This window comes from Convolutriloba macropyga, chromosome 9 (assembly GCF_964194025.1).
Source record: "Convolutriloba macropyga chromosome 9, txConMacr16.3, whole genome shotgun sequence".
Lineage (NCBI taxonomy): Eukaryota > Metazoa > Xenacoelomorpha > Acoela > Convolutidae > Convolutriloba > Convolutriloba macropyga.
Genome location: NC_134476.1, coordinates 35,968,055 through 35,993,683, shown reverse-complemented (window position 1 = coordinate 35,993,683; position 25,629 = coordinate 35,968,055). Strand labels below are relative to the sequence as shown.

The window sequence follows — 25,629 nt, the reverse complement described above, 5'->3', positions numbered from 1 at the left end:
GGATCTATGACCAGTGAGCTATGATTTGAATCGTTCTGTTCTTTAATTACCATAAAAAAAGAGACCGACTGATTACAATTGGAATTATTTTTGTATTGTAACAGTCCAAGACTGGACAAAAAGTGGCCTGGCTATTGATCTGCGTCCATTAAGAACACTAAGTTGTTTCAAGGGTCATAGATATAGCTACTTTGATAGCAAAAAAAATAAAAACTAAATGCAGCGTTTTTGATAATCATCGAGGAAAGTTAGCAAAAAACGGCAAAATTTTTTTCCAGAGAACTCAATGGAAGTGGAAGTAGGAATACCCCCTTTGGAGTTAACAAAGATTGTGTTAGTGGATTAGGGCACATTTAAAATGAACTAAAGAAGCCTGTTTTTTGCAATTTTTGATGAAATAGGCTGAATTTTGAAAAATTTAGGCAAATTTTTTGCCAAAGAGTGTAAATCAAAATAGTCGACAATAGTTTTTGTCTTTGAAAATCAAATCAATACTATTGTTAACAATTTTGAAACGTTTTAGCAAATTGACTTATTTTTAGGCAAAATGTCCGGAATATGTGAATAAAAGTAACGCAAATCAATCTTTATCGCAAAAATTTAAGCCTCGATATCTCGCTCTAGAAAACGAATATGGATACCACTCACAACTCTCTACGATGCATATATCGATCGGTCAAAACTATCTAAACAAAAAACCCATTTGAGTATGTAGTTTCGGTTTCTAGACTCGTTTCGGTTCCTGGTAATCAGCTTTAAAATATATGCATTTTCTGAAAAAAGCTGATGTGGAAAAATAAATTCTTTGACTGAAAAAGGCAATAATAGCAAGTAAACACAAAACCAGGATTCACCTGCTCAACTCTGAAAGTCAGGTATCACTCACGTAGCTTTAATCCTCCTTCACCTTTCCCTTTTTGTTTACGAGTGGCATATGTTAGAGGAACGTTATTTTCCGAGTTTGACAAAAAAAAACGTGGCTCATCTCAAAAAAAAGTTCGTCCTCCGCTCTTAAATGCACAAATGAACAAATTTCTATCTCAATTGTTAGTTTAAAAAATGCCAATCAAAATAAAATTCAATAGAGCAGCTTTTAACTAATATCTACAATTCATTTAAAGATATGATCAAATCTGTACTTACAGGAAGCTCTCAGAACACAATTGTAAATCAATCTTCAAAATAAATTTATCTCCAGTTAACAGTATTAACATTTTCTGTCAAGTTTGTCACCTGATATTTAGCCTGATTATTTTGTGTTCGTTTTGTTCAAGTTTATCAGATGTTAAGATGTTTGTGTGATCATACAAGATTAGCTTCAGTCAAAGTGACAAGTTCCTCAGATGCAGTCGGGTGTATAGCGACAGTGTCATCAAACTCTGCCTTGGTTGCACCCATTTTGACAGCCACTGAGAAGCCCTGCAGCATCTCGTCACAATTCAACCCAATCATGTGAAGTCCAATCACCTAAAATGGTAATTCATTTTAGAGGTCAAAAGTACAGTATATAGCAAGCAAGTAACATTCAAAAGACGGTTTGCGTTTAAAAGTAACAGTCAAATATCAAACGTCAGCCATTTAGCGCGCATACTGTCAGTCATATTGAGCTAACAACTTACTGACTGAAATAAACTACTCTGCTACCAAAAATAGCGAAATGTTCTCCGTCTCGCTAGAATATTACCATGTACAATGATTGGAATTAAATAGCTGGTACAACATATTTCTCAATTAGAATGATAATGCCTTCTCTCTGGATAGATTATTTACTCAGTGACACAAACCATCATAAGAACAGAAACAAAGTTTGTGCAGCGGGTGGCTGATGGGGTGGCAACAGTGGGGGGGGGGGGGTCAATCTCTAAATCTCTAAGAACCGCCCTTCGCACCATAAGTATAAGTCTCCAAAACAGATTCTGTGAATCCCATACTTGAAGAATAGTGAGCTGAAATGCTCTAAGAGCACTTAATGCCCGCTGGGCGCTACCAATTTATCCCGTTTTTGAGGACAAAAAGCCAAATGCGTAAGACGAAAAATTGGTCAAGCGAAAAATCGCATAAAAAAGATCAACAGGACTAATATAATTGCTACAAACTTCGTTTGAGAGCAATTAAAAAGATTTACTTATGCCTGGCAAGAAAACCTGAGATCAAAATGATGCTAAATGACAGAGGTTAAAAAGAGCCGGTGAGATTTACTTAAGACACCAAAAAGGATATCAAAAACATTAATTTTTGATAACGAAATATGTCAATTCACGAGAGCCGTTAGCTGTGAACAGAAAACAAGGAATTGGATTCAATTATGGATAGACCTCCATTTTGAGAGTAAACGAGTAGACACAAACATAGCTGGCAGATTGCCAGAAAATAGCCGCAATAGCTTCGTAGATCTCAAAAAAAACTAAAAAAGACAGACGAAAAAAATTCGTCTTTTCATTGAAGGCTGATATGTTAAATTTTGATTAAAAATCTGTTTCTGTTGCCACTAATAGCTGCTCTCTAATAACCTTCATTTAAAGTGACACACACCCATTTGACCTTATCTCTTTGAAATGAAGTAAATAAAAGTCAATTTCGAAGTGAGGAAGTCATTTTTGTGAGCGAGAAGTCAAGTGTGACCAAAAACTTAATCACGCAAATGAACAAAAAAATTAGCACCACTAAGAGCAAAAAATGACGTCACGCACGCACTTCAGTTGAAATTACATGAACGAATAAACAAAAAGCAGATTTGAAGTGGTTGTGACGTCATATGGTCGTAACAAAAATCGCGACGACGAAAAAAAACAGCCGGAAGAACTCCGGAAGCGACTCAAAGCATCAAAACTTCACAAAAAAACCGTAATTACCGCTGAATTCATTACCTTTTGAAATAAACGATTAACTCATTACCTCTCCAGGTCTGATCTAAAAAATGGTGAAATTTAAGCCAGTCACCAAGAGAAACAAAATGCAGCAAAATTATTATGCAATATTATTGAAAATGTTGGGTAACGTTGAGAAAGTCCGAAATAATTAGGATGGTCAAAATACCGATAAGCTGAAAAAGCTGACAGGGCTATCAATTGCCCTCAAATAATTCATGATTCTAATCTCAAAGAGATCGCGAAAGCAAACGTCAGATAATCTTAACATTTTCCGAAAAGAGTCCTCAATTTTAGGAATAAGAAAACCATCACAATTAGATAAGTCCAATCTCTGCATTTAAGACAAAAACCACCTACTTCTTCCTTGATGTACATAATCAGGACAAACTGATTTCATATTAACTCAAAAATCAAATTAATCAAAAGACAAGCAACAGAATAATAATCAAGGCAAAAAATCGTTGTAAAATAATACCAAGGCCTCAAAAAATGCAAGAACTAGTAATAAGTCGATACTTTGGAAAAGGTTTTCTAGCAAACTCTCAGTACTGCCTTAAGGTGAATGAAATCAATTGCAAACCAAAGAAAGGACGCAAATCTAAGAAAGCTGAAATCATTCAAATTTTAACAACGGAAAAGATCAACATAACAAATATAAATGTAAATGCCATGACAAATCTAGAACGATACAAACTGGAATGTGAGGAATATGGACATAATGTAAGGAACACCCAAACAAAAAGACTAATTCTTGATTTTTGAAAGTTAGAAATCAAATTTAAAAAATCAAGAGAAACGAATACATTTCATTGTTCAACATTCGAGACATAGAAGAGACAACGATTCGTCCGAGACAAGGATCCATCCTAATGAACAAGACAAAAAAGCAAAAACAGAATTCAAACATTCGAAACATTGAACCATTTTGCAAATAATCAAAAAATTTTTGAGACTGCATTTATGAAAAAATTTAACTGTTTTTCAAAAACTTAACCCCATGAAAAAATTGAATTTTTATTGAAGCGAAATTAAAGTCCCTCGTGTTGCACAAAAAGACAATTTCTAGTAATTAAAATCAAAATACAAAAAAAACTGAGAAAAATTGAAAAAAAACTACCAAAATCGGACTAGCATATGTACAATTTTATAAAAACAAAATTACATCAAGGAAGAAAGAGGCGAGTATATAAATTATCAAAGGGAAGTTGCTATATTAACTGATTTTTGACAAAAAGACGGCTGAAAGATCTAAAAATGAAAAAATTACTAGAAAAAAAAGCCAAAAATTAACTAAGAAAAATCAAGAAATATGTGCCAATTTTGAACTTCAAACGCGTTTTAAGGCTCAGCAAAAACACTGTGGTATCTATTCAATAGGTTTAAAGTTCTATATCGCATCGAATAAAAATTATTTCTGCAAAAATCCAAATAAGCAAAAAAACTGGGCCACTTGGACGAAAAACGGTTATCTATGTGCCATTCAGTCAAAAACTACTTTTCAAAGTCAAAAAGTCATTCACTAAACTCAGCACACGATCAAAAAAACTCCTCTCGCTCAGCAAAAAATAGTTCACACGGCAATTTTACTCACTTTAGCTTTTAGGTCAAAACATCATCTGAACGAATAGTGCTTCCGGTAAAAAAAAACCTTTAGAAAACCAATACTCCTCTTCGAGTCGTAAAAAACCAAGAGAAGGCCAATAATAGCCCCAGCTATCACTGTGCGGCTATCAACACAACAGCTTCGGCAACACAGAAAATCCACTTACAATTTGTGCAAACAAATGAATCATAAAAACTTCTAGCTTTCTCACTGAGGTTTTAATCAAGTAGGATTATGCACCATTAAAGGACTAACATTAAAATTAAACAGCATTCTCTAAAGGGATTTTTCGAGCAGAAACATTGAAAACAGAAGCGTCGAACTCTCACACGCGAAAAATTCTCCTAAAAGCCGCCAGTTTGTTCAAAAATTTTTGTGTAACTCCACTTTTAAGGCACTTTAAAAATTCTCAGATTAAAACTGCTCTTTTCAGTCACTTTACTACTCCAGCATGACTAAAATCACTACTACTAACAGCGCACCAATAGAAAAGACAACGCACCAATACGATCCAAATCCTGTGGATTGTAAGAAACTAAGAGTACAGCAACATAGCTACGGTCAGCTTTCAGTTTCTCAGCTCTCAAAATGAGACGACGTTCTTGCTGTGAACTACACACTCGGGAATATTTTGTATGAAATTTCGTTAACATAGCCGGCAGATTGCCGGAATAGCTGCGAGAGAATAGACCCGCGTGCCGTATAACAGAGATAGAAACAGAGACAGATCTAAATTGAAAAAAAAACGACGCTGCTCAAAAAACTAGGCTAAAAAACATTCAGCGATAAATTAATAAAGCGTGTTAAAATTCATTCCACAGAAGCCTCTTATTAGGGACCTTTACTGCATATAGGAGTTCCTTTGACCTTAAACAAATTCAAATTAAACTTAAGTTTTAAAGTACAAAAGTCATTTTATTGAGTGAGGTAAGTCACGTATGATCAAAATCTAATCACGCAAATAAACTAAAAACTTTTGCTAAAGCGAGTGATAAATGACGTCACTCTCGCAAATGCCGTTAGTGAGAGAAAGAAGTCATTCAGAAAATTTGACTTTTTCAGCTTTGCTGTGTGAACAAATGTAAAACGAAAAAAGAGCGTCAGACGACGCTCTTTTGTGAACAAATGTAAAACGAAAAAAGAGCGTCAGACGAAACAAAAAAAAACATAACAGGACAAGTCCTGACGCACAATTCAAAGAACTTTCATTGACTACACAAACAATTAGACCAAGAACAGACTATGATGGAATTGGGAAAGCCATTTCTAGGAAAATCAGTTGAAAAAATTGAAAAAAAAAAACAAAACAAAATCGATGTCAAACTGATGCATGTGAACAAAAAACCATAAGCGAGAAATAGAAATTTGGTTCAAACACAAAACTAGGCCTAGAATGAACTATTAATGGATTGGGAAAACCACTTAGAAAAAAATCAGATCCAAAAAATCGAAAAAACAGTGAAAATCAAGTGAAATTGCCGCATGTGAACAAAAACCACTAGCGAGAAAGCAAATTTTTAAACACCATTTTCTCACTCAACTTTGAAATTAGAGTAAAAATTTCACGCCGCAAAACCACTCGCTTTTTCGCTCCATTTCCTGATTCGGCGTGACCAAAATATCTACTCAAATTTGACTTCAAAAATGAAAATGTGTGAACAGATCTTAAAAAAAACATAGCCGGAAGAATTCCGGAAACTACTCGAAGGAGAAAATTGCCCATACTTATGACTTAACAACTACAACAACTATTGTGAACCCTGAACCTCCACAAATGCCATAAAAAATTTGAGGAAGAATAGAAACGGCAAAATCAAAAACAAATTAAAAAAAAACTAGAAAAACTTAAAGATTAATAATAGTACAGTGAAACATAAAGCCGAATAAAGTTCATTTGCAATTATAGCAATGGAAAGCTCGCAAAACAATGGTCAAGTCATAATAGGCTAAGAAACTTGTCTAAGTCTAAGGTTAAAAAAAAGGAAAACTGCAAAAAAGTAAAAAATGGTTTAAAATTTCTCAATTTTTCTGTCAATTTTCCTAAGAAAAGAATAATTTATACCCAGAAAACCTTAGCCAATTGGTATCTGAATATTCTTTAAGTAACAAGCTTCTATTCAAATCCCACTTAAAGCATTAAAACAAAAAAAAAACAGGCAAAAAATCATTAAATTGGGTCTAAAAATCAGCAAAACTGATCAAAAACCTCCAAATTAGCATTAAACTCAAATTAACTACTTGAAACCTTCAATTCCTATCGAAACAAGCCTGAAACTAATACAATATTATAATCAAACTTCATAAATATCAAAAGTTGCAAAAAAACTGCTTTTAAAAGCCGCACGTGAACAAAAAATTTCGCTCGCTTGGAGAAAATTTTTTTCCACACATCAATTTCTCGCTCTCTCAAAAACAGCGGTGTGAACAAAAACCACTCTCTTTTCGCTCCGCTCTTCACTTTTGTTCAGCACCAAAATCACTTCAAATTTTTTCACGCGTTTCATTTCCCGCTTCAAAAATCACTCCAATAAAATTGATTAAAAAAAGGACTTCTCCAATACTCCTCTTCGAGTCGTAAAAAGACAGCGCCCCAATACAATTCGAATTCTTTGAATTGTAAAAAAACCAAGAGCACCGCAATATAGATACGCTCAGCTTACAGCTTTGCAGCTATAAAAAGTAACATAAGGCAGCTTAGAGAAAGAGAATATACGATTGCATTTAAAGGACTATAAGATACCTCAAGGCTTTTCAAATATCTAATCCGGACTTCATGATGCCTTCAAACTTGGCCCATACCTTCTCATTCTCTGACTTGAGACAGATAAGCTTCATGGTTGTCTTTTCTTTCCTCTCACTCATTGAGAAGTACATTTGAGTGAAAGTGGTCTTGTATATGCTGAGGTTCTCTCTCCCATACAGGTCAGTGGCCTCCTTCTCCGTGTACCCAACTGTCCCTATTGGAGGGTGACTGAAACATCAATCCTTTACAAGCGCTTTAAACACAACACTCAATTGGTATATAAAATTATGCTCTATGAATGTAATTTGTAATGGTATCATTAGACCATTGTGAATTTCATTAAAGCAGAGAAAGCATAATGCACATTTACTATCCTATTTCGCTCTCTGATTTCGTCTCTGATGGTTTTTAATTCAAATATCACTCTGCAAGGTTTGAAATTATTTGCCCAATTTTCGGAAACTCGCAACTAATTTTGGGCGAATAAATTGGAGCTCTCTTTATCGAGTAGCCCATTTTTGTTGGGCGCCAAGTACGGAAGCATTTTTATTCAAATTCCTTTTGTAGTAGTCAGAAAAACTCGTGAGGCTATTATCACGTCGCAAAACAGAGGCTTTCATCTGATTAGAATGTGCATATTAAGATTACATTGAATTTTGATAACTCCCTAGCCCAACTTTCAAGTTGGTTAGAGCGCAAATTGAGAGAACACTGCTATGATGATAATGTTATGTTTACTATAGTTTATTAGTTGAGTATGGCGTACCTGAATACAACAGTGGGTATGTTGTGATATTGTAGCATGAGATCAGTCTCTTTGTTGAACAGTCTGCGAGACAGTCTTCTCCCAGCAGCAATCGCCACTGGAGTCAACAGCCACTTCCCACAACAGTCTCCTACACCACATAACTTTATTAAGATCATTTCCTTCCATTATAGTCAGTCAGTGCCTTCTCAAGTTGCAACTCAAGCGAACGTTTATAGAACTCGTGACATGTAAATGGATATCGAATGCCTATATCTAGATGTCTAAAATTTGAACATCGACCTCTGAAATGTTCGATCGACTTGCAAATTTATGTGGCTAACCATTTCACTCCCCCCTCTTGGTAGACCATCACGTGTATTTTTTTAGATGTCGATAAAAATCAAATTCAAAATCTTGGTTTTGCTATCACTGAAACTTGATAATTGCTGTACGCTATCAACAGTTAAAACTGAACACAAATTACCTTTCAAAAACAGTTACAACTCCTATTCTACCCCTATATAAAGGTACATATTACTTGTAATGATTAGTCTCACCAGCTTTTTTCTTTGGATTGGTCAATACTTGATTAGGCACAACAAAAAAACACTGAATTCCGATCCACATCAACGATTACAATTGATATTAGTCCGGCAGTGTAATTATTTAAATGGATTTATTATTTACATATTATAACAGAAAACTTGAGTTAAATTCAAATTATGTCGCATATCTCAAAATAAAAATTAATTAAGTTTATAAAGTCAACCCAACCAGTAAACAGTAGTTCTAATTCATTTTCCAAATTTAAAGTCACGCCATGTTGAACAAGTAACCTTCCACAAAAAAGGGTTCCTTTTGTTAGCTGAGGAGAAGAAAGTTCTAAGTTGCTTGGGGAAACTTTTTTTGTCTTGTTTGATTTTAATTTCGCTGGGTAGTTCATTCCAATCTAGTATCAATAATCTAACAAACGAGTTTTGCCTTTTGATAGAGAAAAATTTTTAGTAACAGAATAATTTTTTGTCCTTATAGACTCATGAAGATTCCAGGTGATTAAAGGACGTCCCGATGTTGGTGAAAAAGCAGGTCGTAACTGTTTTTTTATTTTCCAAAAGTATTGTAATATTTTTGTTTTTAAAAAGAGTTTTACGGGTAGTATATTCCGACTGCATTTAATATCTTGAACAGATTCAAATTTCTGTCTAAAAAAGGTTGCTCGTAATGACCAGTTAAGCTGTTTCTCACGAGACATTATTAAATTTTGCTCAATTGCGTGAATGATAACCGCTGAGTAGTGCAAGTGACTTAATACTAGGGCATTTAGGACAAGTATCAATAGTTTTTGTGGAATTGATTTTCTAATAGCATAAATTGTTTTTATTCCTCGGGCCATTTTTCGTAAGACATGTTTCACTTCCTCTTGAAACGTTAAATTGCTGTCTATGTGAACCCCTAAATATTTTACTTCAGGTTTCTCGTCTATTGGAATTGAATCTAAAATTATCTGTTCACTGAAATCTTTTCTTTTGCTCTTACCAAATATCATGAATTCAGTTTTAGAGGTATTAACTGTGAGGTGATGTTCATGAAAAAAACGAATAAGTTTGTTTGCATTTTGCTCTAACTTGATTTTGCTTTTGTCAATGGAGGTATCAAAAGTTAACATTATTTATCAAAAGTTATCAATGGAGGTATCAAAAGTTAACATTATTTTTGTTACTCAGAATATTTAGAATGGAGCAACTTACCAATAGAGTGAATGGATGGTATGTTTGTATTTTGGTACTCATCCACAATCACGTGATTGTCTCCGTCCACTGCCACCCCACACTTGTCAAGTGCCAGTCTAAAAAAATTTGTTCACTCCAACAAAAAGAGAATTCATGTCTGCAAATTTAAGTCTCTAGAGGCGACAATCGTTAGCCTTATTGATCTGTTCTGATAGTCAGTTTGCTATACTTCATGACGATACAATATTTATTAATTATGCTGATTCCAAACGCTACGATGTTAAAAGATCCAGCTTTCATTTCTGAGTATTCAGGTAGACTAAAATCAAGAACATCCAGACATATGAAAAGATAGAGATATAACTGTGTTATCAGCAAGTGTAAATAATTCTTCTATCAGCAGTGACAATAGTGCTGCAATTAGCCGAAAAATTGCTCGTAATGATCCAACTGCTGACTCAATTTTGTTCTTTTCTAACCGTTTCCTTCATTTTTTTCCACAACTTGTTTTGCTTCAATACACCCAGGAAGCATGGTTGTTAATTTTTCCATGCTATAAAGTGTTTGCTGCCAGTAATTGCAGTAATTTTGCAGCTGCGTGAATTCCACTTTGAAAATTTCCAATATGTTATTCTGTCTCTACTTCTTATGTTGATCATTACCCTCAATGATAAACATCAATCAATTTTGCTGGGACGTATCCAAATTTCACTCAATTATTAGTTTACGTATTGCAAACTTTCGCTTAGAATGACGCCTGGGGACGCTTTACGACTCACTTTATATAGTAATTTTTGCGCAATGTCCAAGTAAAGATCAATCGATTTAGTTAACACCTTCTTAATTATGGACAGCTGTATATCTCTTCTGATTATAGCATTAACGAGTTAACTAGATATTACGGAAAGTGTATCTTGGCATTGCTTTCGGCCTTTTTTTTGAAAAAGCTGCTAAGCTCTTTTGAGATAAATTAAAGATTCATCTTCATTATAGTGTCTAAGTGTCATCATAGTTTACTGCTTACAAAAACATTCAAATGTCTTAATATAAAGCAATTGTTTGGCACCAAATCGGTTGGAGTTTTAGAATTTTATTAGACATAACCGACTACTATCGTATACGTTAAATTAACTCAACTTCTGCAACTTATCGGCAAATATCGCGTTTATCTTCGGATACTTCTGGGTCGTCTAGTTTCCTATACGTACAGCATGCAAAGAAAAAGTTCCCGAAGAGTATTCAATTGATCAATTGATTTCATGGACTGCTGCTTTCGTCTTGATCTTAAGAAATTGACATTAACACATCATTTAAATATATCAACATAGTGATCACCACATGTCAACAATTACACCTAAAATAGGAAATCAATGAAAATTCAAGAATTTTGACATTTATTGAATGTCACACCACCCTCATTGAACAAACTTCCGCTCTAATTTTGAGACAGATTGTACACCAAAATCAGGAACGATCGACAATTCATAGTCTTCCAGAGAATAAGAATCTGGAACTTTCTAAGTTGTTTTTGGAACGGGTAGCTACCGTAAAAACGGTTCAGGCTGCTGCTCTGCATTGTCTCTCCCAGGAACCTCCTCAGAGTACATCCTATTGTAGCACTGGTCAAATGATGGAATTGTTGGTCCTCGTAACTGAATATGATTCCATTAGCTGGTAAAATTATCGGTAAATTTCTTCCACACCGCTGAGCTATACCGCGTCTACATCTTTCTGTCACCACATTGTCTACTTTAAATGAATTCAACTTCTGCAACTTATCAGCATCTATCGCGTCTATCTTTGAATACATTTGGGTCGTCTAGACTCCCATTAAGTGCAGCATTGCAAGAACATAGCCGGCAGATTACCGGAAAATAGCCGCGATATACGCTTGTGGCCTTCCATGAACAATTAAACAACTAAAGAGATAAGATAGAAAGATTGACCACAAGTCCTCTTATAGACCACTAGACTTTTTGGTTAGATTCGGAGTCATTTTTATGAGACACATACGCTTCATAAGGAAAAAAAGCCCTAATGGAGCCTTTTCAAAATTACTATTCAAAATCAAAAACTCAAGACTCTTATACTGAAGAATTAGAGCATATACGTTTGGCACTACTTAGATGCACACTATTCACATTTAACTAGTAAATGTTCACAAAAAATGAAGTTCATTAAGCTGGTTCAGAAGTCATTTTTTTGAGTTAGGTAAGTCAATAAGGCAATTGATCTAAAGGCAGAACAAATGACGTCACTCACACAAATTTTAAATGCAATGCAGCAAAAATCACTGAAATTGAAAAAGTCAATTCCAAGAAGTCAGGTCGCAAGAATCATCGAAGGAGACGAATTAAAAAAAAACCACGATGTCACCAATAGCAGCCTCTATTGCTTCGCGGCTATTAAAAAAGAAGTTTGCAAAGAGTATTCAATTAATCGTCGCCTGGTCTTATTGTGATATTAACACATAATTCAAACATATAAAAAGTGATCACAATATGTCAACAATTGCACCTCAAATAGCTGATGAATGAAATTTGACATTTATTGAATGTGACAACTAGCGACGGACGCATTGCTTTTAAAAGACAGGCAAGAGGTTAGTTTTTGGTTAAAAATAGCGCAAAATCATGACGAGTAGCCTCAAAGGGCTAATAGAAGAACGGGAGCAATGGCGGTCTAATATCTCCCCTTTAAACCACGAATATTTAATTTGTCAAGCGTTCCTCAGTAGCTTCCGTGAGTCGTACACTGAGCCTACTAAAGCTCTCGGAGAACTTCTCAAATACCGCAAACTCATGGAAAACCAAAGATTCTTGAAAAACCAGAGACGTTCAAATCGGGTTTTACAGAACTATCCCGGTTTTAAAGACAAAGAGTTAAATTGCTCATTTTCTAGGTTGTTCTAGCTAAGAAGTCAAAAAACGTCAAGCAAAAATTTTTGATAAAAAACATAGCCAGCAGATTGCCGGAAAATAGCTACGCTTGTGTCCTACCATGAATTGAAACAACTAAAGAAATGAGATAGACAGATCGACCACCATTCCTTTAATAGACCACTAGACTTTTTGGGTTATAATCGGACTGTCAAATTTATGACACCTACGGTCTATAAGGAAAAAGCCCTAAACGAGTTTTTTTTCGAAATTGGTATTCGAAATAAAAAATTCAAGACTAACAGTCAAGAATCAGGGCATGTAAGTTTGGCACTACTTAGATGCTTACTAATAACTAGTAAATGTTCATAAAATTTAAAGTTCCATAAGTGAGTTCAGAAGTCATTTTTCGACTGATGTACGTCACGCAATTGACCTAAAAGCAGAAATGACGTCAGGTACACAAATTTTAACTGCAAAGCAGTAGAAGTCACTGAAGTCATTGAAAAAGCAATTGCAAGAAGTCAGTTCGTAAGAATCACCGATGGAGACGACGAATTAAAAAACATAGCACAAGTCCTGACGTACAATTCAAAGAATTTTCTTTGACTAAACAACAAATTAAAACTAGAACGGACTATGAGAAAATTGGGAAAACAATTTCTAAAAAAATCAGATCAAAAACATTTAAAAAAAAACAGAAAATCAATGTCAAAATGCCGGATCTGAACAAAAAACCACAGGAGAGAAATGGAAATTTGGTTGAAACAAAAAACTAGGCCTATAATGAACTATGAATGGATTGGAAAAACCATTTACAAAAAAATCCGATCCAAAAATCGAAAAAACAGTAAAAATCAAGTGAAATTGCCGCATGTGAACCAAAAACCACTAGCGAGAAAGCGAATTTTTGATCAAACACCATTTTCTCACTAGTTTAAAATTAGAGGGAAATTTTACGCTGCAAAACCACTCGCTTTTTCGCTTCACTTCCTGTTTCGGCTTGACCAAAATCACTACTCCAATTTGACTTCAAAAATTAAAATGTGTGAACAGATGTTAAAACATAGCTGGCAGATTGCCAGAAAATAGCCGCAATAGATTCGTAGATCGGCAGTCTAAAAAAACAGACCAAAAAAATTCGTCTTTTCATTGAAGGCTGATCTGTTATATTTCGATTAAAAATCTGTATAAGTTAGTGCTGCCTCTATTAGCTGATCTCAAATAACCTTCAATTAGAGTGACACACACCCATTTGACCTTATCTCTTTGAATTAAAGTAAATAAAAGTCAATTTCAAATTGAGGAAGTCATTTTTGAGAGTGAGGTAAGTCAAGTGTGACCAAAAATTTAATCACGCGCATGAACAAATAAACTCGCTCCACTAAGAGCGAAAAATGACGTCACACATGCAATTCAGTTGAAATTGCATGAACGAATGAACAAAAAGTGGCTGTGACGTCATATGGTCGTAACAAAAATCATGACGAAATAAAGAAACATAGCAGGACAAGTCCTGACGTACATTTCAAAGAAGTTTCATTGACTTAACAAACAACTAGACCTAGAACGGACAATGAGTGAATTGGAAAAACCATTTCTAAAAAAAATCAGATGAAAAAGACAAAAAAAACAGAAAATCAATGTCAAAACGCTGCTTGGGAGAACAAAAAACCACTAGTGAGATATGTAATTTTGATTCTAACAAAAAATAGGTCCAGAATGAGCTGTGAATGGATTGGGAAAACTATTTAGAAAAAAATTCGATCCAAAAAATCGAAAAAACAGAAAAAAAAATCAGTGTGAAATTGCCGCATGTGAACAAAAAACCACTACCGAGAAACCAAATTTTTGTTCAAACACCGTTTTCTAACTCTACTTTAAAATTAGAGCGAAAAAATTCACGCCGCAAAACCACTCGCTTTTTCGCTCCATTTCCTGTTTCGGCGTGACCAAAATCACTACTCCAATTTGACTTCAAAAATCATGAAAATGTGTGAACAGATCTTAAAAAAAAAGATAGCGCCTCAATACAATTCAAATTCTTTTAATTGTAAAAAATCACGATGTCCCCAATAATAGCCGCTATTGCTTCGCCACTATTAACAACAAGACATATAGGTTTACAACAATTTCAAAAACTTTTATTGTAGTAGAATTATTGAAACGCGACATTGATCAATCGCGTTTTCAATTCAAGTTTTGCTCTGATACGTCTTAGAAATCATAATCATATTGAACTTCCTTTTGTTCTGAATACCTATTTCATTAATAAAGGCATCAGGGAAATGTATTCATGGGAGCTTTTAAGCCGAGTCGATCAAAAGAAAATTTATCGTATTTCTACGCAAAACATTTCTTTTCACACCATAAAAAACGTAGACAAATGCAATGAAAAATCAATTGTCGATAGTTTTACGGTATTGATTGAAAAAGTACCTGTCAGTGTTAGGAATTCTGCCGATGGCATTCAAAACAATTTCAAAACCATCCAGAGTTCCGGCTGTTGTCTCAACTGCTAGGGATCCATCTTCACTCTTATACAACTTCTGTGGTACTGCATTGGTCACCAATTTGATGCCACTGCTTTTGATCTTTTCTGTTAGAACATCGCTCAGAGTTTCATCAAAAGATCTCAAAACCTTCTCTTTCCTGATTACCAAAGTTGTTTCACAACCCAGGCTATTCAAAATGCCTGCCATTTCAACAGCAATGTAGCCAGCACCAATAACGCAGCACGTTTTAGGGAGGTCCTCGAGTAAGAAGAAACCATCGCTATCAATCGCCAATTCCTGTCCGGGAATTCCCAGCATCCGTGGGCGTCCTCCACATGCAATGAGGATTCGCTCAGCTGAATAAACCCCAGCACCCTCAACTTCAACCTCTGTTGCGCTTTTGAACTTCGCCAGTCCTATTGAAAAAAAGTGAATTATATTAGTCACCGTAATCTTGGCCAATCAGATGTACAACAGCCCAATAAACCAATTAGCATAAGTCAAAACAAAGAAAATTGAATGACCTTAATTTTGAACTCTCGTTAAATTATACTATATGTGTATCAACTCAAAGAGTCAACTATCCAATCGGTTGTTCAAAATTAACGATCTTTACAACAACAGCCAAATTTTGATTCGATTCGTCCTCATTTTTGCAATTCTTGATACAAAAAATGCAATACACCACGCAATAAAAATTGCAGAATCTCGAAATAGAGTAACGATATTGCCTGTGCTAGTCAACTGAGCCCAACTGACAACCCTGTTCATCTGTATATTATCAACAATAACCGGCTGTTTCAATAGTTACGCCCTTCAAAATGAAGCTACTTTTCAACGAACAAATAGTTATATCTGGAAAACTCTAATTGCGATCGCATCTAAGTAATGTGTCATTCTTTTCACTTGATTAATAATCGCAATTACAGATGGAACAACACCTTTCAAGTCAAATATGAACATTTCGAAAACAACCATTTCCTTCCCTACGCATACCAGTGATCTACGCGTTTACAAGAATTCAAAACTACAAACACTTCAAAGGTCATTATCATAAGGAGCTTGATAGAAATGAAATTCTTAAGTTTCGAGATCAACGCGAAAACTAAATTTATCCAAGCTAGTCTCTTAACTGGGTTTTTAAGTTTATCAGTTATTAAAATTGTTCCAGGAGCAGCTAATATACTCCACTGTATTTTACATAATTCATGGGATTTTCTCGCTAGCCCCCTCTTCAACCCGACATTACCCAGCAAAATGCGCACGTTTATTTTAAAAAATTGCGGTAAAATGATTACCTTGATTGAAGAAATTGGCTATCCGGGAAAAAGGTGACTAAATTCATGAATTCTTCGTCACTGTAGTCGGCGGTTAGCGCATGCATTTTTGATGGTGAGAAATACTGAAGTAGAATGTCACAAGGTATTGTTCCCAAAATTACAAAAGCGGATCTTTTCCGTTTATGCCCCCCCCCCCCCCAGCTTAGTGGAGGCATACTATTTGCACCCAACCACCCCACGCACGTGCCATAGTTTTACAATGATTTACTATGTAATGACACGTGCTCTATAACATATAACTGGGGGGTACGTAACGTACTGGGGGGGGGGGGGGGGGGTACGTAACGTACTGGGGGGGGGGGGGGTAGGCACAAACTGAAAATATCCACAAAAGCTTACACTTAGCGGCATTTTCATGAAAAATTTAGCAAATGCTGTTTTCAGTCTAGTATAACAAAATCTTTCCGGTACGCAACTAAGCACTAATTTTTTGGGAAGCTCAAATTTTGGCTATATATATTTTCCACCAAAATTTAGAAACCCCCGAAAATCAAAGCTTGTTGCGTACTGAAAAGCTGCTAAAACTTAGATGCCTCATCGTATATTAGATTGAAAACCACGAAAATTAAAAATCAAAAAGTAGGCACTCTGTCACGCCTGGATATCATTTATTTACTATAGTGCAGTAAAAAATAATATGATGCAGCAATTTAGCACAATTTTAGTTTACTCTTCAATTCCCAACTAATCTGATTTCAATTCAAGCTTCCCGATTGTCTAAGTGATTCTCTGTTTACTCCTAAATTACTTCCCGCTGCATGGTCATTCAGTTTTGTTCATAACTACTCTTGTTGACGAGTACTTAACTTTCAATCTCTTAAATTAACCACTTCAAATCCATTTGTCATAATTCTTTGATTTTGCTCTGCGAAGCTGAGGCCAGAATTTAGACAACTATTTCGCTTGGCGAAATCCAATCTCAAAGTAAAAATGTCATTTCGCGCTGCGAAGGCGATAGTAAAATAATTAAGTACGACATTGTGCAGTCAGCAAACAAACGAACTCCGGGGATTAATGCATATTGGGACAAGCTCACACCTGACCCACATCTTCGCTGGGAAAAATAGAGAGTACAATACAAACTAGCCCTGCTAGCCAAAGAAAATATTATATTAGACACGCTACTCGGCCCTAAACCACAAATTGCGGACTCGCCATTGGAACAAATCTACGAGACCATCTTAGGTTCCTCAGCACAATCGGAACGCAACGTAATGCCCGAAATGCTCACCAGAAAATGAACTGGCAGAACAAACGCCAACGGCTGATAGAAGTTGGAATAAACTGCGGGGAAAAACAGAGGCAGCTCGCCGACCGAAACACTGTATCGCTGCTATAACTGAGTATCGGAGTGGAGGGACGGAGAACTCTCAACAGAAAGACACCGCACATTTTAGTTGACACATTATCTAGAGCAGAGTTTTGGAAATTAGTAGAAGAGGCAGCATTTATCAGACCCCGCATTATAAAATTTGACAGACACGTTTTCCCCATAACGAAAAAATTAAGAGGCGAGACAGTGGAATATTTCTACGGAAAGCTCAAAGAATTAGCAGAAAACTGCAATTTCGAAAAAAAGAAGACACGAATGAGAGATTGCTTCATCACAAACTTAACTGATCCAGAAATTCAAAAAGAGTTGATAGGAGAAATGGTGAACTCGGGATGCTAAACCAACATCAAATCTAAGCCCATAAAACCATTGTCCCGGCAAGCGTGAACGCAATCCAATATCCGTCTAGCACTCTTTCTTCAATCTAGTCTAAAAAACATATTCCAAATTATGGCGTTAGTCCACCACTATCCCAGTGGCCAAATTGCGGGGTAATAAGCATCCCGGGACAGCGAGAAAATATTGCACGAAAAACCAGCAAAAACCGCGGTTTAGCAAACCACTTTGCCGAAGTTTGTGAAAACCAGAAAAAAAACAGAAAGCCTCGAACCACAAGAAAAATCGGTTAAAGCTCTCGAAGAACCTCAACCCGAAGATTCAGTAATTTATGTACAATCAACTCTACAGTATGACTCTGACTACAGTAGTTGAGTCGATAATATGGTCGCTAATATCGACTTTGGTAACAAGGATATCAGAACGCCAAGAAGAATCCGAAACACCTCTACTACCCTGCTAATTAATTCAGGAAATGCATGCAGTATTTTGGACAAGTAACTCGCGACGACAATAGATAACAGAAACCCAAAGCGATATGCGTGAGCAAATTGAACAAACTGCAATTCCGTACGTTCTCGAATGAGCCGACCCAGGCCAAAAGAAAAAACGAACACCAGTAACAAGCAACAGCTGGTATATACCAGCTACAGAATTCACAGTTGTTGCTAACGGCCTCAAACCACTAATCGAACTCGATCTTTTTGATCAACTTGGACTTGCAGTCACATAACTCCCATCTAATAAAGGTAATCACGTGAATATTATTTCAACACACTGCGCAATTAAAGAACATGTAGCACTTCAATTCCCTAATCTGATAACTCGTACTGGAAGATCAAAAAATCATGTTGCCAAATCAAAATTTCATTAACATTTCCATCCAAGACTTCAGAAAGAAAAGACGCATTCCAATTAACTTGCAAGATAAAGTAAATCTAGTACTCAAAAAAATACTAGATAAAAAAACATCATTAAACTCACAAGCTGTACAGATCAGTACTTCATCTCACCTATCATAGTCACTGTTAACAGAAATCAGTAAAGCTAGCACTCGATTCTAAGATTAGTATTAAAGCAATACACAAAAATAAATATCAAACGCCAAAAATTGAACTACTAATGGGATCAATATTTCAACAAATTAGAGATCCCACATCGCAAAGCACTGCCTGCTTCTCAACATAAGCTATATCTCAAATAGCATAAACTTACATCCCAAAACGCGTAAGCACTGTAACTTTAATCTAAGCGCTGATGTGACAGGCACATCCATCCCGGTTTCAAACTGGATTTCATGGTCTCACTGATATGCCATGGAAAAAAGCAATGGACTACACTTTAATAGGATTAAAAAATATCTATTGCTTTCTTGATGACATATTAACAGTCAGTAAAGGAACAGAGGATGAACATAAAAAATAGATCTTTGATTTTCTCTGCCGTCTTGATGAAGAAAACCGCAGATTTAAATTATTTAAATGTCTTTTGCGAACCTAGAAATAAATTGGCTTGGTTGTCACATTTCACAAACAGGAATTTGCTCCATCGAAAGTAAAATATCTGCAATTTCGTCCCCTGAACTACCGAAAACTTCGATCGTTCATTGGTTCTGTACATTATATTAGTAAATTCATTCCACATCATGCTCAAAAAAGTCACTCATTACGCCCTCAACTACGAAAATCAATTACGTTCGTCTGGACCGATTTTCAGGAAAATTGTTTCAAAGAAATATAAATCGAGTTGCAAATGCTAAAGATAACTGCCACTATAACCCGCGACACGAAAAGCGATTGAAAATCGACGCTTCACGCACCGGACAAGAAGCAGCCTTACAACAATTAACAGTAGATAAATGGAAACCTAGTAATTTAACATCTAGATTTCTATAATCGTGCGAAGAAAGATAGCGTTAATGAACTAGAATTGCTTGGTGTCAAATGGTCAATTGAATATTCCAAAAATTATCTTTACGGAAAACCATTTTAAGAAATTACTGATCACAGATCATTACTTTCAATACTCTAAACATTTCAAACAAATCTTAAAACAGCCGCTTAAACAGTTGGTTTGACAGACTTTTGCGGTAACAGTTTTCAGTTGAACACACGCCTGGTGCGAAATTGGGCCTTGTTGATTATATTTGTCGACATTGAAATCAAAACGCTAAAAAGTATCTGCCAAGGAGGAGGAATTCCTTGTTGCTAAATAAGAGTTAATTTCTGCATCCACAAAATCTTTAAATTTAAATTCAATACAGTCCGCACCTCAACTACATTTAAAACACAAGATTCCGCAACGCGAATCACCTCACCAAATGAGCGGTCTATACTCAGCGAAAAAATAACATTTAATACCTACTCACACACGCATGCTTATGACTTGCCATTCGTTCAGCAAAATCCAGTGTTAAATACAGCCCAAAATTCAAACTATTAAATATGCGCATTCCGCGCCTCAAATAACAATTAACACATCACTCGCTAGGCGAAATCTACGTTTCGCTAACAAGTACCAAACTAACAATGATAGCACACTCGCTAAGCGAGAACCGCTATTACTTAGAACACTTATCCGCAAATTAATAGACATTCAGTCATAATTGCAAGAGTCAAACAACAAGAGCAAAATATTGTTTTTTGGGCAACTTCGTTGTCAAAATCAGTCGCCTTCATAAATCTCAATCGAACTTTGTCGATAAAATTACAATGCCTCCTAATCATAACAAGAAATGCTCAACACGAGTTAGATTTGGTGAAACTTCAAGTAACGCAAATCCACTATCTACCTCAATTCCCGCTTCGCTGGCCGCCTCACTAAACGTTAGCACGCGTCTGACAATTTGCCCCATATCCGCAACAATTGATAACATCGTGGGAAAAGTATTCAGCAAAAGCCTAATAGCCTCTCACCAGCAAAGACACGGTGCTAAAAAAGGTGCGAGACTGCGTTTTCACTAACAACAAGGAACGACTTAAACAAATAAACCCTTATATCCACACATACTGGCGCGACTTACATGTGCGATCCGGACGCCTATGTAAAGATGAGAAAACGCCATCCCGAACGTTTAGCAAGAGCCCTTCTTGATGATATACGCGGATACCTGGGTCATGATATGTATGTCTACACATTGTTGGTGGCCATACATGAATAGAAAATTGATAGTCAAATAAACAGTGTAAACCTTTCACTGCAATAGGTAACAATCTTGAATCGGTAATTACCGCCAAACAACTCACACATCACTTTGTATTGAACTGTTAAAAAGGAAATAATTGATTTTAGAGGAACTATCCATGATGAAAAAGAAAACGAGATAAACTTCTTAGCGGCAATAGATCGATTTTCTAAAAAAAACCCACAGCATGTATATATGAAAAATCAAATGCTCCAAAAGTAACCAATTTTTTAACATGTATAGCTAAAATCATAGTGTACCACGTACAATCCGATTGCAAAAGGTCTCGCGGGACCTCAAGTAGAGAACTTGTGTAAAAGCAATAACAGATATTACTAAAGCTCCAGTTAAAGATCACCTGGCGATTGGACTGGTCGAAAGACTAATACAGATTATTAAGAATAGATTTTCATGTATTGAAGAAGAAAAATCGGCCACCAATTTGTTCAACAAAAAGCAGGCATAAAAGATCATAGATCACCAACTTTAGTTTCTTCACTCAGATTTCGCCCTTCGAATCAAACTTTGGTAGAAAAGCTAATAACCCGCTGAGCGTTATGTGTACTACACCTAAACTGTCTAATCTCACGTACGAGAGCATTATAAAGTACTATTTAGAAGAAGACATAGTTCAGTCAGACGCCAGTCTCTCAGATGACAAATGGGTCAACTGATATTGGAGCGATATAGAAGTTGAGAAAGGAGTAACCAGGGCCACATACGATGCGAATGAACGCCAGAAGAGCAGCGATAACGACGAACCACGTTTCAATCTTTGCCGACCAATTCCCCTCGCTGAACAAGCTGTACAGCTGAAAATAGCTCAACAAAAAACGGGAAGAAAAAGTCCGGGAAGAAAAAGAAAACTTGGAAGGCGTATACCAATTGCTCGCCCTGGGCTCGAATATTGTCAAAGTAAGCCCTACCTCCAAGATCAAGGAGCCGGGTAATTCAGTGGTAACAATTCGCTATAGCGATATTGAGAAGTTTGGCACTCAGCTCGAGCACTTACTCCTCTAAAAGTGTATGCAGATCGACGTGCACCCCGCACTGGCAAAAAGGTGGGAAAAACTTAGAAAAACTGAATAAAAATACAAAGCCACGTAAAGGAATTTGCACGAAAGCTCAAAGGTGACAAAAGGTGAAGTACAAGAAACTTGAACTATGCAGGGGGGTTTCCCATTCAAAATCTAAGGTAACAAGCGCTATGCGAGGACGCGTCCCAGATCTCCTGAACTTCGCGGCTGTTCGAGATCATCATACTTCGCTACCTGAAGAATCGACGGGCAAGTTAACCCTTCAAATAGTTTCTAACACATCCGCATCTTTTTTGCAACAAGTTTCCCCCATTCAAGCAGACACAAACACGGACAAATGATCTAGTGGACGAACTAGGAGGAGTCCAAATTACTACGGAAAATTCGAATCGTTATCGAAATCTCTGAGCACCGCCCAACCTAGACGAAAGCGCCGAGCTGGAGATGTTGAAAATGTTCAACCACCGTCTACTTCCGTTATCGAAACGGTGAAGCTGAAGCGAAGCAAGCACAAGAGGCCAGAAACATCTCGCCCGCCAAGGGAGAATTCTCTCCCCTGATCATCAAATCAGATATCTTGTTGATAACAGGGGCCCGACACTCGAGGATGATACAATTTCAGTGACTGTATACGAAGCGGAGTTAATAATGACTGAGAGTAAAACTGTTTTGGACAATCATTAAAACTGTATACTACTACCTATCACTAGCGATGATAACCAGTAAACAAATTGTTATTACATACTTAGCCGGGGATCAATCATTAACATTGTAAAGATGCTACTATTATTAAAGTTTTCATTATTGCGCAATTTTTATAAAAAACTCTGGGGGGTATGTTATACCTGGACGTAATTTATTTATTTCAGTGCAGTAAAATCATATGATGCAGTAATTTAGTTCAAAATTAGTTTTCCCTTCATTTCCTTATTAATCACATTTCATTTCAAACATCCTGCTTGTCTAAGTTATTGTTTGTTCAATCCTAATTTAATTCCAGCTGCATTAACTTGCTTCTCCTAAATTAACCAGCTCGAATTCAATTATCTAATTTCTCTTGATTGCGCGCTGCAAAGCTAGGGCCAGAAATTAGACAAGTACTTCCCTTAGCGAAATCCAATATCAAAGTAAAATAGTCATTTCGAGCTGCGAAGACGATAGTAAAAAATCAAGTACGATACACTCGTTGACAAAAGTAAACGCACAAAATGTATTTTCACATGGCAAACTGGCTGTTTTTCAAGCCAGTGTTGGTCGCGTGATTGACAGTTCAGTTTAATTTTAAATGAACCGACGCATAATAATCAGAAGTTTAGTAGGTCAATTCAGAAACACTGACAACCACTTACAATGAACACCTATTTAAAAAATTTGTCAGTTTTCTCTCAGTTGCCCCAAGTGCAATTTCAGTTCAGTCCTAAGTGAAATTTGTTCAACTTGATTATAAAGTTGTTAAATTCACAATGCAAATTCTTGCTTAAATTGATTGATGAATGGTTAAGTTCACATATTTCACGTCACGTGAAAATACAGCTTCTTAGAGAAAACTGGCCAACTTTTATCTGTTTTCGCTATAAGTATGCTTGAAAGGTTTTCTGAATTTAGACCTCCTAAACTTCTGATGACTTTACGTCTATTGTTATAAAAATCAAAAGAAACGGACAAAATTACGTTGAATAAAATTGGCGTCAAAAACAGGCAGCTTTACCATATAAAATTGCATTTTGTGCGTTTATTTTGTCAATGAACCCTTTGCGAAACCCGCAACTCCCAAAAAGGTAACAATACAAGTTTTCTCAAGACATACATCACACTATTGCTATGCACGTATTGATTTCGAACTTCCACTATGTTAGTTTCTTCTTAAAGCATATTCAAAATAGAAGCGAGGTAAAATCAAATGCTAAAAAAGTTTCGATATCCCAATCCCCGCCAATCAAATGGAAAAAACTCATAAATTAGGTATTTGGGTTGTGTATACTAATTAAAATAATTAACTGAAAATTCTATTACCTCTAATGGTTGTTATCCCAAGTTTGTCCAAACCGGAGATATATATCCCATTCAGCCTTTTAATGTATGCATCTCGCGCTTGTTTCAAGGTAGGCCAGCTAAATGTAGGCGAATCAAAACTAAAGCCGTAATCTGCTTTTGCATCGTGGTCAAGAATCTCTTTGATGGAAGCGGCAGAAAACATTATCTTCTTTGGTACGCATCCAACATTCACACATGTTCCACCTATTGGTCCACTTTCAATAATTCCTACTTTCGCTCCAAATGAAGCCGCTTTCTTGGCACTGGCGATGCCTCCCGAACCCCCACCAATAACAAGATAGTCAAAATGAGCTGCTGAGGGAACGGGTGCCATTGCAATGAAGCGCTTCAGCATCTGAAAAAAATTGACCACCCTGAACCCCAGTTCACAGTGCCAACAACTCCAAATCAAAGAATAATTAAATTCCTCAAGCACAGAGCAGACAGAAAATCACTCAGAGGAAACTACTCAAATCGGAAAGGATAAACTTTGAAAGATAACAATGGTGATAACATTCCTTGATATGAACGTGCATGCAGTAGTACTAGTAGTCGTTTATGCTTCAGTGTCATGAGTAGTGTAAAAAGCTGACTAGGGACACAACGGGGGGAATGACTCGCTACCAAATTGTCCCCCTGTTTTTTTTTTACCGAAATGCAATTTTTGAAAAACGGGGACAAAAACTTAGACTAAAAATTTTTTGTCAATTTTTTGTCTCTAATGGTTGTGAAATGTTGTTAAACGTTTTGTGAGTCAAAAGTTTTCGGAAACAGTTTTTTTGAAAATCGATGTCTTAGCCCCTTAGGGGACAAACTTGAAAACAAAAATTTGAAATTAGGGGTCAAAAAAGTTTTGTCAATTTTTTGTCTCTAATAAGAGAACTGTTGCACACTTATGCACAACGGAGAACGAATATTAAAATATTGCGTTTCAAGATGGATGTACGCTTCTTTGAAGAAAAAGTGTTGACGAGTAAGTTAAAACTATCGGAGCAAAAACAATAGGCATTGAGTGTAACCTTGTAACCTCTACAGTTGGCCTTAAATGAGTGCATTAAGGAGAAAGTGTTCCCAACTAAAATGAAACTAGCCTATGTAACACCAATTTTCAAAAACGGTGATTAATTAGATAGCACAAATTATTGACCAATTTCTGTAACTCCAAAAACTTTTGAGCGCCTCCTTCTGACTGAGATGATGGAGTTCATTGATAAGCATAAAATTATAAACAAAGAGCAATTTGGATTTCAGAAAAAAAAGTCTGCAACAGATGCAGTTCTAGAACTGGTTAAAACAA

At 36.1% G+C, this 25,629-nt stretch overlaps 2 protein-coding genes across 2 annotated transcripts in view; one reads left to right on the top strand and one right to left on the bottom strand.

The window, feature by feature from the left end:
- Positions 1–25,629, top strand: part of LOC142345753 (potassium voltage-gated channel subfamily A member 1-like) — a 488,213-nt gene that overhangs the window by 32,851 nt on the left and 429,733 nt on the right. The gene's annotated exons all lie outside the window — the stretch shown is intronic.
- LOC142345752 (glutathione reductase-like) lies at positions 1,061–24,715 on the bottom strand. Its single transcript, XM_075398055.1, has 6 exons — positions 24,312–24,715; positions 15,013–15,484; positions 9,713–9,810; positions 7,983–8,112; positions 7,273–7,444; positions 1,061–1,467 (listed from the first exon to the last, which is right to left on the bottom strand). The coding sequence occupies exons 1-6, from the start codon at positions 24,685–24,687 to the stop codon at positions 1,303–1,305; spliced, it is 1,413 nt and encodes a 470-aa protein (XP_075254170.1). The 5' UTR covers positions 24,688–24,715; the 3' UTR covers positions 1,061–1,302.

Coding starts and splice junctions, on each gene's coding strand:
- LOC142345752 (XM_075398055.1), bottom strand. CDS start 24,687: ATGCTGAAGCGCTTCATTGCAATGGCACCCGTTCCCTCAGCAGCTCAT. Junction 8,113..9,712: donor ACCATCCATTCACTCTATTG/GTAAGTTGCTCC, acceptor TATGTGGTGTAG/GAGACTGTTGTGGGAAGTGG. Junction 1,468..7,272: donor TCAAGTCAGAGAATGAGAAG/GTATGGGCCAAG, acceptor TTACCATTTTAG/GTGATTGGACTTCACATGAT.